General features: G+C 32.2%; 6 protein-coding genes across 6 annotated transcripts; 5 read left to right on the top strand and 1 right to left on the bottom strand.

Annotated features, from left to right (window-relative positions):
* Window positions 1-3,382: 3,382 nt before the first annotated feature.
* OCT59_014972 (uncharacterized protein) lies at window positions 3,383-3,712 on the top strand (the record flags this gene model as incomplete). Its single annotated transcript, XM_066150359.1, has 2 exons — window positions 3,383-3,429; window positions 3,490-3,712. 2 exons carry the CDS (start codon window positions 3,383-3,385, stop codon window positions 3,710-3,712), a joined length of 270 nt encoding a protein of 89 aa, XP_066002534.1.
* A 681-nt stretch (window positions 3,713-4,393) lies between these two features.
* On the top strand, window positions 4,394-4,852 carry OCT59_014971 (uncharacterized protein; the record flags this gene model as incomplete). Its single annotated transcript, XM_066150358.1, has 1 exon — window positions 4,394-4,852. One exon carries the CDS (start codon window positions 4,394-4,396, stop codon window positions 4,850-4,852), a length of 459 nt encoding a protein of 152 aa, XP_066002533.1.
* Window positions 4,853-5,152: 300 nt separating this feature from the next.
* OCT59_014970 (uncharacterized protein) lies at window positions 5,153-6,915 on the top strand (the record flags this gene model as incomplete). Its single annotated transcript, XM_066150357.1, has 6 exons — window positions 5,153-5,231; window positions 5,513-5,617; window positions 5,777-5,953; window positions 6,018-6,075; window positions 6,149-6,427; window positions 6,864-6,915. 6 exons carry the CDS (start codon window positions 5,153-5,155, stop codon window positions 6,913-6,915), a joined length of 750 nt encoding a protein of 249 aa, XP_066002532.1.
* Window positions 6,916-8,707: 1,792 nt separating this feature from the next.
* Window positions 8,708-11,612, bottom strand: OCT59_014969 (uncharacterized protein; the record flags this gene model as incomplete). The annotated part of the gene is made up of 7 exons (XM_066150356.1): window positions 8,708-8,812; window positions 8,900-9,238; window positions 9,344-9,526; window positions 9,724-9,870; window positions 9,960-10,315; window positions 10,397-10,674; window positions 11,350-11,612. The coding sequence occupies 7 exons, from the start codon at window positions 11,610-11,612 to the stop codon at window positions 8,708-8,710; spliced, it is 1,671 nt and encodes a 556-aa protein (XP_066002531.1).
* Window positions 11,613-16,456: 4,844 nt separating this feature from the next.
* On the top strand, window positions 16,457-17,119 carry OCT59_014968 (uncharacterized protein; the record flags this gene model as incomplete). Its single annotated transcript, XM_066150355.1, has 1 exon — window positions 16,457-17,119. The coding sequence occupies one exon, from the start codon at window positions 16,457-16,459 to the stop codon at window positions 17,117-17,119; it is 663 nt and encodes a 220-aa protein (XP_066002530.1).
* A 382-nt stretch (window positions 17,120-17,501) lies between these two features.
* On the top strand, window positions 17,502-18,049 carry OCT59_014967 (uncharacterized protein; the record flags this gene model as incomplete). Its single annotated transcript, XM_066150354.1, has 2 exons — window positions 17,502-17,643; window positions 17,724-18,049. The coding sequence occupies 2 exons, from the start codon at window positions 17,502-17,504 to the stop codon at window positions 18,047-18,049; spliced, it is 468 nt and encodes a 155-aa protein (XP_066002529.1).
* Between the last annotated feature and the right edge of the window lie 2,653 nt (window positions 18,050-20,702).

The following is a 20,702-nucleotide window of genomic DNA, read 5'->3' as shown; positions in this document are numbered from 1 at the left end:
TAACCCTAACCCTAACCCTAACCCTAACCCTAACCCTAACCCTAACCCTAACCCTAACCCTAACCCTAACCCTAACCCTAACCCTAACCCTAACCCTAACCCTAACCCTAACCCTAACCCTAACCCTAACCCTAACCCTAACCCTAACCCTAACCCTAACCCTAACCCTAACCCTAACCCTAACCCTAACCCTAACCCTAACCCTAACCCTAACCCTAACCCTAACCCTAACCCTAACCCTAACCCTAACCCTAACCCTAACCCTAACCCTAACCCTAACCCTAACCCTAACCCTAACCCTAACCCTAACCCTAACCCTAACCCTAACCCTAACCCTAACCCTAACCCTAACCCTAACCCTAACCCTAACCCTAACCCTAACCCTAACCCTAACCCTAACCCTAACCCTAACCCTAACCCTAACCCTAACCCTAACCCTAACCCTAACCCTAACCCTAACCCTAACCCTAACTCCTAACCCTAACCCTAACCCTAACCCTAACCCTAACCCTAACCCTAACCCTAACCCTAACCCTAACCCTAACCCTAACCCTAACCCTAACCCTAACCCTAACCCTAACTCCCTAACTCCCTAACCCTAACCCTAACCCTAACCCTAACCCTAACCCCTAACCCTAACCCAACTCCCTAACCCTAACCCTAACCCTAACCCTAACCCTAACCCTAACCCTAACCCTAACCCTAACCCTAACCCTAACCCTAACCCTAACCCTAACCCTAACCCTAACCCTAACCCTAACCCTAACCCTAACCCTAACCCTAACCCCTAACCCTAACCCTAACCCTAACCCTAACCCTAACCCTAACCCTAACCCTAACCCTAACCCTAACCCTAACCCCTAACCCTAACCCTAACCCTAACCCCCTAACCCTAACCCTAACCCTAACCCTAACCCTAACCCTAACCCTAACCCTAACCCTAACCCTAACCCTAACCCTAACCCTAACCCTAACCCTAACCCTAACCCTAACCCTAACCCTAACCCTAACCCTAACCCTAACCCTAACCCTAACCCTAATCTTAACCTAACCCTAACCCTAATCTTAACCCTAACCCTAATCCTAACCCTAATCCTAAAATAAAAAAAATAAATAAATTTAAAATTTCAAAATAAACACTTCAAAACTTACCATTTTCAATATTCTAAACTAAAACAAACCAAAAATCCTACACAAAAAAAATATAGGAAACATTAGTAATATTTCCTAATTAAAAAAAATAATCTTTAAAAAAGCTTCAAAAACTTTCACATCAAAACTTACAATTTCGCTCCGAAAGTACAATAACAAATATCCTACAAAAAAAACAGCGAACGTTAAACATTTCACATAAAAAAGAAATTAAATTTTATAAAAAAGTTTCAAAACAAACACTTCAAAACTTACCATTTACGAGTTAGAAAACGAAAAAGCGAAGAGGCAGCAAAAAAAATAGGAAAACGAAATAGGAAAACAAAATAGAAAATAGGAAAATGAAAAGTTTCTAATAAGAAAGCAAAACAAAAAAGATAAAACAAAAGTAAAAGGAAAAAGAAAAAGGCAAAAAAAGGAAAAAAGTTTAAAAAAGAAATGTGAGCAAAAAAAAGTAAAGAAAAATAGCCATAAAGTTAAAAAAAATAAAGCTTGCTTAAAAAAAAGCTTTAATTTTTTTTTTCTTTTTTTTCTATACCACAGCAGGCGCAGCTTGAAGCCATGCGGTAATTATTAATTCAGTATCACGTGATACACGTGACGTATAAAAATTTATAAATAGGTGCCTTTCCCCGAACTTCGAAATTTTCTTTTATAATTTTTTAATCAGAAGAAATATACGCGTTTATATATACATATATATATATCTATTAACTCTTAATACTTTACGAAAAGTCCCTCCTCTATAAATATAGAAGTTATAAAATACCTATAGGTATACTTATTGCTGCTCCTTTCGCCTATTTTATAGCGATAAAAAAGAGAAATTTTCGTAGTAAAGATTTCACGCGTATTTATTAAGGCATTGCTTAAACCTCTTTCAAAATCCTACGTATTAGTTTCGTTAAAATTTTACTATAGATTTATTATAGTTTCGGTAAAATTTTGGCAGTTTCGGTATTTATAATAAGTTTTGGCAGTTTCGCTTTTCTCCAAAATTTCGCCAGTTTTTTAATATAACTTTAATATAGTTTCGGCAAGCTTTTTGGCGAAACGCCATCTTGCCTAAACCCCTGGGTTTCAGCAAGCAACCTTAGTATTTATACACATTAATTATTAATATTGAACAACACAATAAACTACACTTAATTCGTGATCCAGATGTCGATCAGTGAAAATCCATAGATAATCAATATACATTTGGGGATAATTGAGCTTATACAATATAGCGCGTTTCAGAATCTTTCACTTCTCTGTTATATTTCTCAACTTTATGCCTAAACATAAGGAATACGTAGTTACACTTATTTCTCCAGGTCTAATAAAGGACGCTTTTACATATTTAATCTTCGTCATGTGTTTATGGATTTCTGCATTCCTTCTGAAAATGCGAAAATCTGATATTTCTCCACCTATTAGATTAAATAAAACTCTTTACTTTAAAAGGCCAAGATTTTATTATTGAGTGCTGTTAAAATCTTTTCAAATTATGGTCAAATACCTGGATATATTTGCAAATGTGATGGTATTCAGGGTGAACTTTGTGAATCACTTTACTGCTGCAATAATAGCGTATACAAAAAAATTTTTCACACAAATGCCAAATATTCAGGACCTTGCAGTACTGTGGTTATATACCAGTTATTTCTGAAGTACTGCTAAAAGATTTACCATTTCGTGCTTTTATATTTTCTTTAGGAAAATTAAATATATGGGTATTGGGAATTGGAAAATCTAATAAAAATAAATGGAATTTTGCTGGAACAGGATATAAAACTTCTTTTATATATACATATCAAAAACAAAGTATGCGTTTTCCAGAATTAGAAGATGATTGTCAGGTTACAATATATTCGTAAAATGAGATATGTTTAATATTTATTGCTGATAATAATCCGAGGAATTGGTTTGGAAAAAAATTGAAATTTTACGAACAATATAAAAAGAAAAGAATTGTTTGGGCTAGAAAATAATAAAATACAACAAATGGTTCTTTTAACACCTAGTTGTACGTTAAGAATGGAATAATCGATGACGTTGACGGGAAGAATGTATTTACATCATCTAATGCGACGAATTCTAGCAATAATCAACTGGCAATTATTATTTCAGAAGATTGGCGTTCAAGCATCTTACTATAATAGAATTGCGAACAAAATTTAAAAAAATTGTACCCATCTAACCACGATATCAATGATCGAGAAGCACGCATGGAAATCAATATTAAAAAATGTGGATGCCGACGGTTACTCCTTTTAATAGAACAGTCGAAAGTTAGTAAATTGTAAAAACAATTGAATAATTAGTGAACATTAATTAATGTTTGTTTTATTTTAGTGCGAGCTTTCTTTGGTCTAGATCTTCTACTCCTACAATTGATCGAGAAAATCTGAAAATACTATACAAACAAGGATTTATTAATCCAATCCCCATTCATTTTCAAAATAAAACTCAGATCTTTTGGGATTCATTTCAGGAGGCAATGCATATTAACAAAAATGGATTTGATGGAAAATCTCGTATTTTATCAATTATCGCTAAAAAATTTTCTTACGATTGAAATTAAAAGTCAATGAATGTGCTTGAAATTACGTTATCTGGCTAGTTGATTGTTAATAATTTCTAATATCAATTTTTAGGTATCAAATGATGCAATTCGTTATGCGCAAAATCATGCTCATGTACATGGTGCTGGTGGCCAAGTTTTGATAAACCTGTAATAACGCGTGAAAACTATCAACTGAAATGCAAAGTTAACAATTGCAGGCTTTTTTAATGGATAAAAAGAATGTTGGTAATGAGCTTCATATAAAACAGACGTAACAACTAATGAACCCGTGCATTATCTCAAGCAAACAAAACTGCACTTTGGAAAAAATATCATGAACAATATCCCTTGATGGAGTTCAACGAACTACATTTTTCACTAAGCAGGAAATAAGTATATTTATCGTGAAAATTTAGGTGGATTGTGTTTAACTTGTCAAAAATATGGATATGAAATTTTTTCAGATCTTATTGAATATATTAACAAGTATGTTACGCAATCTTTTATACAGGTATTTATTTATTTGATTTATTGAACTTTAAATACGAAATACTAAATTATAAGTAAAACTAATCTCTATCTTTTTAACATTAAACAACTATTAGACGTTGCGAAAATCGAAAAGATTCCCTGAAACGCGATTATGAGCAACATTTTCACGTAACTTCGAATGGCATAGCTTTACGATGATCCATGTATAAACCATTGTTTACTTTACGTTTTAACCAACGCACAGAATCTCACACATTTACACGTAATGAATGCCAAGAATTCTTCAACTTTTTTGCCGATATTGAAGCTCATAGTAATGAAACAAACTATAACGATCTTCAAGATATGAAGGAACATTTGTTATATTATCTCGCACATCAAACAAGAAAAGTTTATTTGAATGCCCAATTTAATGCCAATTTGTTAGCATTAAACGAAAAGACTGCTCTTATTCTTGTTGATTACAAAATGAAAATTTTGCCAAAAACTGCTCAGGAGACAAAAAGTGACTGGTTTAGCAAAAAGGGCTGGTCATTACATTCTGTTTTAGTATATACAACAATACCTAATTCAACCAAACTTCAAGTTCAAGCATTCGACAACTGGTCTCCAGATACCCGACAAGATTCTTGGTTTACAGCCTTCTTCCTACGTCACTGAAACGAAACATTAGATTCACGACCAGAATCTGTTATTATAATGTCTGATAATGGTGGTCATTATCATAATGCGGATTTAATGATGATTATGGCTTTCTGGCCAAAATAGTATAATGTAAAAGTTAAAAAATGGGTTTTTCTTGAAGCAGGTGAAGCAAAAACAGCTATAGACTCACACCACGTGCAGGTAAATCAAAATCAATTATTTATACTTTGTATATGTATACTAAGCTAATTTAGTTGTTAAAAATAGATCTCACATGCAATAAATCGTTACGTTCGGTTGGGATTTGATATTCAAATGGGAAAAGATATTGAAAATGCAATTCAAGATATTTGGGGAACTTCTGTAGCACAGTTGGTGCCTAATAGAGATCGTGGTATATTACATAATTATATAATTAGAATCATGTATTTTCATAATTGTATGAATTATTATAATGTAATGTGGAAAATAAATAATTTCTTTATTTTATTTCTATTAATTACAACCATCAAAATTATAATAAATTACATTATCAATAAAGGAAGTGGAAGCAATATATTGCCAGGAAATTCAAATTGGTTTGAATGGCAATGGCCAACCTCTGGAGATTTTGATTTTGAGTATATTGGCACTACCTATACCTAATCTTGGACCTGACTATATTTACTCCTACAGAATTAGAAAAATTGCAAAAGCGTGAAATTGAAAAACCTAATCCGAATATATCCACTCCTACTATTTCACATTCTAATTGGGAAGTTCCGCTACCTAATTCAGAATGTACGTACCATAAAGAAAATTATTCTGATTTCTTACTGATTCGCAAAATTTCACATTTCGTTAGTTGTTCCTTCATCCTCCAATTTTATTACTAGCTTTATCCTTTTCATATTCTTTCTTCAGCATTATAAAATACTACTTGCATGTATACTAAGATAGCAGTAATTAATGTGATTACTATTGCAACAGATATCCGACCAGAACGTCTTACAAAACAAGTTCTTGTAAAAAAATTACAATCTAGAAGAATAGTGCTGAATGGAAAGGAAAATAAAGACGAGTTAGTAATTAATCTAGAGAAAGAATTAAACAAAGAAATGGAACGCAAAAAATCAGGTGAGATTAATTGTAATAACTAGTTTTGATATTTGAATTATATATTCTGACAAATATGATATAGAACAAGAAAGAATAGTTGGCGTATTATTAGACGTAACAAACGGCCAAACTATACAATGGTATATTCTATACTCAGTTTGCTATACCAAAAACAATGGAGATTACTTACCTATTTATTTTATTTATTATTAGTGATATCAAAAAAGTATATCCACTGAAAGCTGGCTGGGCCTTAAAGGAGAACCAAAAATTTGGTAAAAAGGGAGCAGGAAAAAGAATGACAAATCAAGTGAGAACATTACTAGAAGGATATTTTATGGCAGGTAATGCAGACAAAAGTAATCGTTATACTGCTCAAGATATGCAATGTGAGTTGGAAAAGTGTGCGCAGGAGGGCGAAATCAATAAAGAAGATGTTCCAAAAGTTACCACGATCCAAAATTGGATATCAAAAACTACTAGAGAGCTAAGGTTGCCTGCCGAAACTAAAAAGGAAATTCCGAAAGGTTTCGGCCAATCAAATCAAATGCCGAAAATGCCGAAATTAGGCCGAAACTCGGTCTTAATTTTGGCCAAAATTAAAATTCGGCCGAAATTATGATATTGTATCACGTGACGTTACACAAATTTCCAAAAAAGGAAATTTTATTTCCCAGTAAAATCGGAGAAATCGGTTTCACAAAGGTTACACAAATATCCATAAAAGGAAATTTCCGTGTCGATCATTATTCCGGCCAGAATTATAGTATTAATGTTGGCCAATAATTTCGGCCAAATTTCGGCCTTTCGGTAAAAGTTTTGGCATTGTATAATTTCAACAAATTTACTTTTAATTGCCTAAACTTTCGGTTTTAAAAAAGTTTCGGCCTTGGCCTAAACTACTTGATTTTGGCAAGCAACCTTATAGAGAGCATCGTGAAGAAGCAGCAACTAGAGTTTTGAATTATAATAATCAATAAAATTAGAACTAATAATAGGATATTGCCTCAAAAGTCGTTAATTACCAACGATTGAAAAGTTCATAAAATTGTAAAAAAATGGAATAAAAATAGGTTTATTTAGTGTATATTGTCTTTTGTGTCATAATAATTCATAAAATAAATATTTTATAACTAGCAATTAAGAAAGCTCATAATAGCTTTATTCCAAGAATCTGCTGTCGCCGCAAAGACAAGTCACTTTTTTATTATTACCGGAAAGGAAATAAATAGTGCATTTGAAAGCTGTAGTTTTTCTGTTATAAAATAAGACGCAATAGTTTCATTTAGTTGTACTAAATGCAGTGTTACCCTATCCACGAAAATGCCGATTAAATGAATTTTATTAGATGATCGACAAAATTCACCCCATTTTTAGATAGTAAATTTCACTGATTTATAGCCGGATCTCGAATTAATATTAAAAAATATGTATAATGTTAAAAAACACTAATAAAAATGGGTGTATTTCTATACTAAATTGCAGTATAACAAACTTCGTATTTATATATGTCGCTTATTGGCATTTAACAATATGTTAAACTACATTTTGTATTAAAAAATATGTATAGTGTTAATAAATAGCGATAACAACCAGTGTATTTTTATACTAAATTTTAATGAAACAACATTTTGTATTTGTTTACATTGATTGATAGCATTAAACTACATTGCATATCATATTGAACTATATTATATATCAAACAACATAAAAAAACTTGTAAAATTATACATATATAACAGCATTCAGTGTTAATCATTACAGTATACAGTATTAAACAATAGGATATATTGTATTAAACAACTTCTTAATATTAATTAACACTAAAATTATGTAAAGCAACACTTTTAAAACTTGCCTGATATGATTGTTCATACACCATCCGTCACTTGTGTGTTGTGTTGAGGATGCGTTGTTGTCCTGATTATTCTTGTGGGGATTGCCCAGATTTTGGCATTTTTCCCTCCCTTCTATTCTTATTACGCGTGTAACTTCGTTTATCATCTTATGTAACCTTCGTTGTTTTTTGTTTAGACCGGCTAAAAAAAAAACTTTTTCTCCTCATATATTAAAATAATAATAATATTACTAATTAAATTTCTTTTTTTTTACTAACCTTTTATTATTCCTTTTTTATATTTAAAATAATGATAATATTACTAATTAAATTTCTTTTTTTTTTGTTTATATTTTGCTAATATTATTTTTTTTTACAAATAGTATATTATTTTATACTAGTTTTTTATTTATATTACACTGGTCGAAATAGAACAATTCGACCTAAATTTGACCAGGTCGAATATAGGTCGAATGACGATCTAACCTGTGTCAAATTAAGGTCAAATTTTCGGGCGCATTTAGGGTGCCAATCGTCTCAAATTCGGAAAGGATATTTGGCTAAAATTAGACTCAAATTCGGAAAGGATATTCGGCTAAAATTAGACCTATATTAGGACGTTATTACATATTTGTTCGACCCTAAAAAAACCATATTCGACTACTATATGTAACCCGAATATTATTGATAAATAGAGTTTTCAAGGACGAATAATAAAGCATAGTATAAGCAAATAAAACCCGTTTATTTTATATTTTATATATATTGACGTATAGTAATATAATTATATAAATCAACCCATGTACATAATAATATATAAACCTCAATAAACCAACCATATTAAGCCAAAAAAAGAAATATAAAATATACTAATAATACCATATAATAAAAAATAAACCCAATAAACCAACCAAAAAAAAGAAATATAAAATATACTAATAATATTCGTCGGCTTCAAAGATTTCATAAATTTCCTCGTCTTCTTTTGCTTCTTTTGTGGCTTTTTCTTTGCCTTTTCGACTCCTTTCGGCTCTTTGTTGCTAATATGATATAAACAAAATTAATTAGCGATATTTGCGATGTAAAAATATTAAAAACAATTCAACTTACTGTCGTCGAACTTTCACCAATCTCATCCAAATCTTCGAATTCATTTCCGCTGAATTTAACAAGAAATCCGAATATGGCTCCGTTAAATTCAGCTCCATTGGCTCACAATTTTCGTAAGATTGAATCAAATCATCAATCACATCATCAGCCACGTCATATTCGCTAACGTCATTTGTTTCGTTAGTTTCATCAGTTTCGTACATTTTCGCTTTATCGAGCGCCCATTCGGGCGCATTCTTGAGAGGTTCACTAGACGTAAAATACATGTCATCATCATAAATTCTCTCTCTTTGCTTTTTTGCGTGTTGAATATATTCTGCTTCAGGGTCCAATACGTTTCGTAATAGGTGTTTTAACTATTTAAAACAAAGATAAACTTTATATATCGAATAAATATTAAAATAGGTTAATAGCAATAATCACTTTAATATCTTGTTCGAACGCCATTCCCGATCGTATACATGCAGGAACCGCTTGTTATTAGGCAATTTCTGTCTTGATTCGTCTTCGGAATCCAATTGCTCAATCGAATGACAATCATTCTGTAGGAGCATTGGCAATAATTCATCTTTATCGAATTCCTGTATGTTGGCATCATTTCTTTCGTATAATTTTATTGCGGCCTTTACTCGTCTATTTTTTTTCTGTCGAATATATAAAGATTAATTTCAAATGACTAAAAAAAAGAAGTGTATTAAAATAAAATACTCCTCACTTCAGACAATCGCGCATTTACGTGCATTCTTCGATCTACTTTGTCTAATTGGCCTGATTGTCATTTCCGTTGTCTATCTCTTTTATGCTTGTGCATCGATCGTAACCAGTCTGACAATTGGGTTACCGACGGATTATAATGTCCACTCATCAACTTCTTTAATTCAGGTATCAATTTTTCGTATATCTTTGCTGTCTGTTCACTGAAAGTCTTACCATAATCTAACCGATATTCTTCAGGTATTTGACCTTTCAAGAGGTTCTTCATTTCAGCCTAAACAATAAGAGGAAATAATAAAATAATAAAAGCTGTATATATACATTAACACAATTCGGCTGCAAATAGTCTTGTAAAATTCTTACTCTTGCATCTGTAGCGGCAACTTCATCAGGAGATTCCTCTCTCGATTTTAATCTTTTATTAGGACGTTTTGGTGAATATTGCTGCGGAGGATTAATAATCTTTCGAGGTATGTGAAGTTGTTTGGATTGTTGAAGTTCTTCTCGGAGAGCTTTATTTTCTTCACATAATTCATTCAATTCGTTACTAAAAATTTCATTAAAATCCCGTAACATGGAGTTCTCCTCCTCGATCCTACGAACATGGTCTTCTAAATTATCTATTTTTCGTTTCATTCCGGCTACTTTGGACTTTTCTTGTTTTAATTCGTTCTGTAGTCGAAGGGTTTCTTTTTTTAAATTTCCTAACTCAAAATTACCTATTTTAAATTATAAGGATATGTAACAAACAGATGTAATATAATAAATATCAAAATATAAAAATAACAAATTCGATTTACCCGCTTCTTCATTACTTGGTCGATCACTTCTTGGTGCTCCTTCTTCGTGATGTGAACGATAACTTTTTGGTACATTAATATTAGGATATTTTTTAATAATATCCGAAGCCGTTAAATTTCGTTGAGATTGAGATTGAGTTCGACCTATTGAGGCTGAAATATCTGGCGGAATAACAAGTTTAAAGGGAGATAAAGAAACTGTAGTATTAGTATTTTGTGGTGTTAGTGTTGACGAAGTGGTAATATTACGTGTTGATAGTGTTGACGAAGTGGTAATACTTTACAGAAACTTTAAATTTTCAAGTGATATCATTTCAATATCATTTCAATATTATTTCAATATCGATTTAATATCGATACGATATCGAAATAAAGTATTATCACTTCGATATCATTTTGATATTAAATCGATATTGAAATGATATCAAAATGATAATAGAAATGATATCGAAACAACATCTTTAAGTTTAATTTAAATAGTGTTCCAATCCGTGGATCATCCGTCATCCGTCATCCGAAGATCATGTGATCCATCTGATCCGTCATCCGTCAACTGTGATCTGAATCCGAACGGATAAATTCGGTTCATCCGATGAGTGATCCGACGGATGATCCGTCTAACTAAATTTAGTTACTATGATCGAAATTTAAAATAAATTTTTTTTCAAATATATATATTTTTTTTTTTTTTAACAACTCGCGTAAACGCATCACTTTATTATTAAATCGAGAAAAAGCGCACCATTTTTCAATAAAATTTAAAAGAGATACATTGAAATTGCCAACGTCAAGCATTGACAATCACTCCATACCGGGCGCTTCAGCCTACCGTTCGGTCAACACACGACCACCTCAAACTACTACACAACTACAATCTATATAATTTAATGTACTATAACGAAACTACTTTTTGACATGTCTACGTCTACCCCCTCTACCTTTACTATAGCTACCGGGTTTGCCTCCCTCTTTTTTTATTGACACTTACTGTCCACCCTTCGCTATCACTCTCTTCTTTTTCTGATTCACTCCTCTCGCCCTGCTTACCCATAATCCGCTTTTTACCTTCTTTTATTTCTTCTCCTTCAGATGATGAGACCACGAAAGGATTAGTATTAGAGAGCACAAAAGGATAAATACTTTTTTTTCCAGGCGTCAGTCTCTTTGAGCAAGAAGCGTTTACATTATTGTATTCGTGCATCTCAACTGGAGTCATTTTTTCAAATATATAATTTTAATTTTAACGCTCCTTTTAATAATGAGACTAATCGCTACACAAAACTCTTAAAGCAACCAATGAAGACTTAAGAGCCGAAAATGAAAATTTGATTATTTTATTAGAACTTTTCCCATATTCTTTATTTTATTTACGAATTTTGTAGTTGTTTTCTTCCCTGATTTGCAAGCCTAATTACCCAGGACCTTCTAACTAAGCCGTTTGCTGTGAGAACAACTACATTTCACTTATAATAAGCAAGTTATTTAGGAATAACATTTGAACCTTTCTTTTCTTTTCTTTTTTAGGAACGGTTTTTCAACTTGATCTCGGTGTGTCGATGATACTGGAGAGGTTTCGTGTTTCTCTTTTCAGGAATGACAATAACATTCCTCCTTTCTTTTTTTTAAAAGGAATGGATTCTGTCTAGACTGAAACAATTTAGGTAAGTATTAGAGGGATTTCTTGTTTCTTCTTAATTTTTTTTCTTTCTAGGAACGGCATTGACTGTTCCTTCCCTTTTTTAGGAGCGGGTTCAGCTCGGGCTTCTTAGAATGGCCTTAGGTAATATTGGAAGGGTTTTTTTTAATCTTTTTCTTTCCAGGAATGGTATTGACCGTTCCTTCTTTAATTTTTTTTCTAGGAATGGCATTAAATATCCCTTCTATCTTGTGACTTTGACTTTGACCTTCTTGGAATAATCTTACGTAAGTTTTGGGTCTTTTTTTGTTTTTTTCAGTTCTTTATTTTTTTGAACAGGCTTGACCATTCTTAACTCATTGGCATATGGTTTATCAATTAATTTCCTACAGATGGAGCGTTATCTACAAGCTTATGACAGATAGTTTTAGATCAGTATTAATTATTTATTAATAAACTTAAAAATTTATAAACAACATCATAAAAAATTTCTTTGATTTAGACTCTGATTTCAATAATGCATAAAATTTTTTATTTTTTTATTTGAATATCAAGATTATTAAGATTCTTGACTAGATTCACCATGAATTGAATCTAAGTGTTTACCATTTCGTTTCAAAAATATTAACTTTTTGAAAAAATTAGGACACGTCCTAGCTCTTTTTGCAGTTAATATATTGCCAGCATCGGAGAACAGTCTTTCGCTTGCAGTTGAACATGCATAAACTGCTAAGTATTTCTTAGCAAGACAAGTCAAGATTGGAAACTTTTCTTTTCGCTCATACCACCATGCAAATGGATCACCTTCTAAATCAATTTCCTCTAATTGTAAATAATTACCAATCTCATCATCGGCCGGAATAATTTTCTTCTTTAAGTCTGCAAAAATAGTATATGCTTTTTTGTTTTTTTTCCTATTATCATCTACATTTATAGGTAATAATAAATCATCATTTGAACCTTGAAACTTTAATTCTTTATATTTCTTTTCCAACAAATCTTTAGCTGCATAACGTTCTGAATCAGAAACAAAGCTAAGATCTTTCATTCTTGGGTCAAGTAAAGTGGGAAGAAGTTTATCAGGTGATGTAAGATCATTCCAATAATAATTCATCGCTGTGAAAAGACTGAGTTTAATTTGATCAATTAGACCATAACAATTAACAGGATTATTAATCTGAGTTCTTTTATTATTAGTCAACAATTGTCGTTCATTATCCTCTATTCCAGCTTGCAGTTGTTCATTTTCTTCTATTGCCATATCTTCATTAAATGCTGTATCATTATCACCAAAATTAATATTAATTTTTTCAGCTGCTGCAACACCACGTGATGTTGAAGGATGAAACCTCTTTTTGATGTTAATTAATATAGGATTCATCATTGAATGGGTACAATAACTACTTCCTCCTAGAAGTTCTGTAGCTTCTGCATAAGGTTTTAATACTGGAATCAAATCCTGAATTAAATCCCATTCATCTGAAGTTAACATAATACTATTTAACCTTTTATAATCTTTTTTCGAATCTAAATCATTTTTTGTAGCAAGAGTATTAATCAACATAATAATATGATTTTTAAGTTTCAAAAGCCGCTGCCAAGCTAAATACGATGAATTCCATCGTGTTGGTGAATCAGATATAACATGAAGAAGATATTCAGATGTCTTTTCAGGATTCTACATTATATACAAAATTTTAATATAATTTTTTGAATATTAAAAAAAATAATAATAAAATTATGGCAAAATACTTACAATATTTTCCTTTCTAAGATCATTATTTAAATCTGGAAATTTTTTCTGGATATCTTCTAAACGCTCACTCTGCTTTGACGTAAAAAAAAATCGATAAGACATTTTGCACGTGCTATTAATACCTCTGCGGATTTCATACCCTTCCCAACAACCAACTGTAGCAAGTATGAGCTGTGCATCTTAGCCAATTAACATTTTTCATATCTAGAATTGCTTTTTTGACATTAGAACCATTATCTGTTGTTGCAGTAAATACCAATTCACGAATTTTCCATTCCTTCAATACTTCCTCAAGCGTTTCAAGAATATGTTGAGAGGTATGTGGATACCTTACGTAGGCTATATCCAAAGTATATTCGTGCAATTCAAATGAATTATTAATAAATGAACAAGTAATTCCAAGAAAGCCTTGGCGGTTCTTAGCAGTCCAAAGATCCAAAGTCATGGATACCGATTTGGCTTGATCTCTAATAGTTTGTTGCAATTTTGGAAAGGAAAAATTAAAAGCATCATGAATAATACCCTTTACAGTTTCTGGACAAGATAACAAAGGTAGGATTTAGTTGATTAATCAATTGGCGGAATTTTAGATTTGCAACAACGCTAATCGGTTGGATATCATCAACTATCCAATCAACAAGATATTGCCGGGATTCCTCTTGATTTTTTGCTGAATAATGTTTATGACTCTTTGTAACTTGATTATCTGGATCTTTTGGCTAAATTTTTAATAATTATTTGAAAATATGTTATTAAATAAAGAATTTATTATTGCAATAACAGATGAGAAATATTTAACAAACCTTATTGTTTTTACCATCTTTAGTGATATCATGCTTATTTCTTAAATGATTTATTGCATTACCAGTAGACCCACTACTCTTGATATATATTTTTCTACATGGTGTTTGATTGGAAGCATCAATAACTTTACAGATAATTACTTGACGCTGATACGCCTTTTATTTCTTGTGTCTCCTCATCCCAATAAGTCCAAACCCAGCTAGTTTTTTTTGCCTGTCTTAGAGTCGGTCTCATCATCATTAAGTAATGGTGCATTATTGGGACTTTCAGTTTCGTTAGGTGGTGGTATATTCATTTTGGCTAAAAGTATTTCGTCGAAGTTTGATTTAGATGATTATCATTTATAAGATAGTTCACATGACCTAAAGTATGATCTTTTCTTGTTAAAGACGATACAAAAATATCACATGATAGTAACGACAATAAAGATAATTTATCTTTTGCTGATTTGATCTTTATTCTTAAATAGAACAGTTCAATTTTCTTTATATATTATTTACAATTAAAGTAATTTATTTTAATTTTTTTGTGTTTGATTTAACAAAGCAAGTCCTAGAATGTAAGAGTAGTTAATATTATTGATCATTCTTAAAATGAAAGAACTTCGAAAAAAAAGAAAAACAATACCTAAATTGCTAAACCAGCCAAAGGAACCTAAGCTGAACCAATTTTTAAAAGAAAAAAGACGACATGGTTAATACTTAACACCCAAAGAAAAGTCATCAAAAGAGTCTCTGGACTTACTAGATCATCTAAGACAAAACAAAGGTGGCCAAACTATTTTCAACAAAAAGAAAGGAATAGTTGAATTCATTCCTAAAAAAAAGAAAGGAGCGGTTAATGCCATCTCAGAAAGAAAAAAAAAATAAAAGAAGCAAAAAACTTACCTAAGACGTTCGGTTAAGAAGTTCAAGCCTAACCCGTTCCTAAAGAAAAAAGAAAAATCCTAAGATCGTTAGACCAAATCCATTCCTTAAAAAAAGAAAGAAGAATTGGTTAATTTCGTTCCAAGAAAAATCTCTGTCCTGACACTTAAATTCGCCCTACGCCTTAAAAAAGTGAAGAAAAACAAAAAAAAGAAACACGAAATCTCTCCAACACTTACTCCAAGAAGCCTAAGCCGTCAAGCTGAAGAACCCATTCCTAAAAAAGTAAGAAGGAACGGTTAATGCCATTCCTGTAAAGAAAAAAAAAACTTAAAAAAAAAACAAAAACCTACCTAAAGTCATTCTAACCTAGCCGAAACTATTCCTAATAAAAAGAAAGGAATAGTTAATTCTGTTTCTAGAAACTAGAAAAAAGGAAAACTTTCTATATATATACATGTCGTTACCGTTTCTAAAAATTAAAAGAGAACAGTTAATATCGTTCATAAAAAAAGAAATACCAAAAAAAAAAGAAAAATTTAACCTCTAACGGTGGTATAAGCCGCTGTTCCCTAGTTGTTCCGTTACAAAAAAAAAAAAGGTTTTAAAAAAAAAAAAAATTTTTTTAAAAACCTATTTAAGACGATCGGATTTGACGGATGATCCGATTTCATCCGAGTCGGATTGTCATCCGATCCGTCAATAAAATGCCCATCCGATCTATCTAATTTATCCGACGGATGACGGATATCCGAATTTGGAACGGATAATCAGTTGACGGATTGGAACTCTAAATTTAAAGATATCATTTCGATATCATTTTATTTATCATTTCGATATCATTTCATTATCGATTTAATATCGAAATGATATCGAAGTGATAATACTTTATTTCGATATCGTATCGATATTAAATTGATATTGAAATGATATCGAAATGATATCGATACGATATCATTAAGATAAACTTAACGATATCGATTCTATATTGATTAAAAATGGTAAGTTTCTGTAAAGTATTACGTGTTGAAGAAGCAATATTTCGTGATGCTGATGCTGACGATCGTGATGCCGGTGTTGAAGTGGCAATATTTGGAGGTGTTGGTGTTGACGAAGTGGCAATATTTGGAGCTGTTGCTGTTGAAGAAGCAATATTTTGTGGTGTTAGTGTTGACGAAGTGGTAATATTTCGTGATGCTGATGTTGACGATCGTGATGCCGGTGTTGAAGAAGCAATATTTCGTGATGCTGATGCTGACGATTGTGATGCCGGTGTTGAAGTGGCAATATTTGGAGGTGTTGGTGTTGACGAAATGGCAATATTTCGTGATGCTGATGCTGACGATCGTGATACCGGTGTTGAAGTGGCAATATTTAAAGATGTTGGTGTTGACGAAGTGGCAATATTTTGTAGTGCTGGTGTTGACGGCTCAGCAATATTTGGTGGAGGAGTATTTGGTTTCGATAGTTTCTTACGAGTCATTATTGGTTTTTTTTTTCAAAAGAAAAAGAAAGAGATTTTTTGTACGAACGAGGAAATTGGTCCACCTTTTATATCTATTTTTTACTATCAAATTAGACTCTCAACAATCAACGATCAATTACACTTAAACATTTGTATCAAATTAGACTCTCAACAATCAACGATCAATTACACTTAAACTTTCGCATCAAATTAGACTTTCAATTAATTAAACAGATCAAATCAGACTTAAACTTTTTCATCAATCAGACTTAAACTTTCGCATCAAATTAGACTTTCAATTAATGAAACTGTTAAATCAAATTAAATAGTATGGTGATACATATGTTTTATTTTTAAATTCCTATACTTATTCAATTTTCGTTCAATTTTTTGTCTATTTCGTCCAATTTTCGTATGGTTTTTTTAATTATACCATCAATATCACTTTAAAAACGGAATATAAAAAATCACAATATTACTAAAAATTCGACATCACTAAAAATTTGATATTAATAATTACAATTTTATTCAACGTAAAAACATATTACAACTTTATCATATCTGACTTTTATCAAAAAATGAATAAAAGGAGAAGAAAACGCATTGCTGCTAATATCTTGGACGAATATAATAATCTGAGTTCTTCAACCTCTGAACGAACTTATGCCAAATTTACGACCAGAAAACCAAGATCGAAGGTTCCGTGCTATTGCAGCAATTGTAATGGGAAAATGATTGATCCGCGCACAAAGGAGAGACACGAGCAAACGAATTCTTTAGAACCATTAAATTCCGATAAGGCGCTCCAACGTCTCAAGAGTTAGTAGAACTGATTGATTCGATAATATCGTTAGAAGAACCACAAGATACGACAATATCGTTAGTAGAACCACAAGATACGACAATACCGTTAGTAGAACCACAAGATACGACAATACCGTTAGTAGAACCACAAGATACGACAATATCTATTGATACATATTCTGATAATGATACATATGAGGAACAACAATATGTATTTCTTCCACGTAAAAAAAGGTCAAAAACAGGCACACTTCGTCATATTACTGAAGTTGAGCAAGTCGCTGAATCAACTGAATATGACACGGATGATATCTACTTATAGTGAATCTTCGGCGCAAGAAGATTACCTCCTAATAATGATGATAACGAATTTTCAAGTAATTTTGAGAATTATTCTCATCCTATGTTCGACATACCAGATATTTCAGACACACCGAATATTTCAGAATTACCAACAGATGAACTAATTAAGGGGATTTTGATATGGATTATGAAGTTCAGGTCAAGTCATAACATACCAAATACCGCAATTGAAGAATTAATACAATTTATTAAAATAATATTGAAAGTGTGTAAAAATATCAATCCCGAATCATTTCCAAATTCATTATATATGTTAAGAAAAGTGTTAGGACTTATCGATCGATTTACGCAATTTGCAGCTTGCCAAAAATGCCACAAATTATACAAAAAAGAGGATATAATATCAAATGATGATAATACTATTATGAAATGCAGCCATGTCGAATTTCCAAATTCGGACAAAGAGATTAAAGCAATGTCAAACTCCTTTAGGAAAGAAAATTTCTTTAAATAATAGTATATCAATTGTTCTGAATTAATTTATCCGTCTCAGTATCAACTGCAGAACTTTAGTATGTTCGAGCGACCGGGATTTGAAGAATTATTGCGGCATTGGACTCGTCGTTCAGTAATTGATAATGTTTTATCGAACGTATACGGCACGGGCAAATTTGGCAAAATCTAAGGAATCGAACGAACGAAGGGTCAAATAACTTTTTCTGCCAGGACGAGGCTGATCTATGTAGGATTAATGATAAATTTGGATTGGTTCCAGCCGTACGAAGGAACGATTTACAGTACAGGTGTAATATACGCAATAATATGTAATCTACCTCGGGATGTTCGATTTAAGCCTGAAAATATGCTTATACTCGGCATGTTACCGGGGCCCAATGAGGTTAAATTACATAGAGTAAATCATTACCTTTCACCAATAATCACGGAATTAGAATCACTTTGGAAGGCGTGATTCTTAATCGCACTTATGAATGTCCAAATGGCAAAGATATTCGAGCTGCATTAATAATTGCTTCGTGCGATATTCCTGGAGCTCGAAAATTATGCGGGCACATCTCTGCCCTTGCATCATGCTATCAATGCGAAAAAAAGGCCAATAATCGCAATTTTGGTGGTATGGCGGATATGAGCGACTGGTTTATCATGAAAGATCCAGTCGAGCATCGTCAAAAGGCTTTAGAATGGCGACGATACAAATCTAACGCAGAAGGAGAGATTCGTCAAGGAGAATGGCGTAAGGTGGTCTGAAATATTAAGACTGCCGTATTTTGATCTGATTCGTTTTGTTGTTGTAGATCCGATGCATTGTCTTTTTCTAGGAATCGCTAAATGGATAACAAAACGAATATGGATTGACGAAGGTGTATTAACAGAAAAAGATCTTCAATCAATTCAAAAGAAAATGGACGAATTTAAAGTACCATCAGATTTGGGACGAATTCCTGGTAAAATCCATTGTGGTGAAGGGTTTTCTAACTTTACCGCTGACCAATGGCATAACTTTTTCCTAATATATGCCACTGTTGCTTTATGGAATCATCTTCCGGGTAAAGATCGCAAAATTCTTACGTATTTCGTAAGAGTTTGTACGATTTTGGTTAGACAAATTGTGGAGATTAACGATATGAAAGAAGCCCATGAACTTTTGATAAAGATAATTAAATTGATCGAAGAATGCTATGGCGAAGAAAAAATAACGCCAAACCTCCACCTATCATTACATCTATGCGAGTGCTCTTACGATTACGGACCTCTGTATTCGTTCTGGTGCTTTAGCTTTGAACGAACGAATGGCTTATTAGGTAATTCAAATTTAATTGCGTCGATTTTTCGAATTATATTATTTCATTTAGCAAAGATTAATAATAAATTATTTATTAGGATCTTTGCCTAATAGCCACCGCCAAATCGAACCTGAACTAATGCGTTGATTGATGACCGAAGCGCAAATAAATGACATTATTAATAGTTCAAGTTCAGAAGTAATAGGACTCAAATTACTCGATAAACGACCTTCTGTCGGTTCTCTTTCCGAATTTCCAACAGATGAAATGTATCGATTTTTGATGAATTCCAGAAATATATTGGAGTCACCAATTACTGGTTGCGAGGAATTTCCGGGTAAATTTTTAGCACCGCAATCCAAAGATATTCATCTTGAGGAACAAATCTACGATTTACTTATCGAATATTACGAGGATACATATGTAGATTCTATATTCAGAAAACCGTTCACGGAAAATTTACCCAATTCAACGATCATTATCAACAGAGCGAATCGATATGGAAGATGTCAAATCTGTGCAGAAACTTTTGGATCTGCTGCTGCAACACGACATATTAAGAGCTCATTCGTCTTAAACTAAATTTATTAATCGTTGATGTAATAGCGTTGATACTTACCTATGTTAAATCCAATTTTTTTTCGAACATAGCGTTCATTTATCTTCCCGTAATTTGACACATAAATTGGCTTACATCAAATGGTACAAACCGGCAAATTTGACATCTCGATTCCATTTCAGTATTGACGATGATGTCGAAACTTGCAACGTCGAATTATGGGAAGATAGTTTACCCAAGCAGTAGAGACAATATAATCCCGATACACAACATTTTAGGTCGGTTTATACCTGTAAAATACAAAAAATCAG

This window comes from Rhizophagus irregularis, chromosome 22, assembly GCF_026210795.1.
Source record: "Rhizophagus irregularis chromosome 22, complete sequence".
NCBI classification, from domain to species: domain Eukaryota; kingdom Fungi; phylum Glomeromycota; class Glomeromycetes; order Glomerales; family Glomeraceae; genus Rhizophagus; species Rhizophagus irregularis.
Note: the sequence above shows the minus strand (reverse complement) of the source record. Positions and strands in the feature narration are given on the sequence as shown.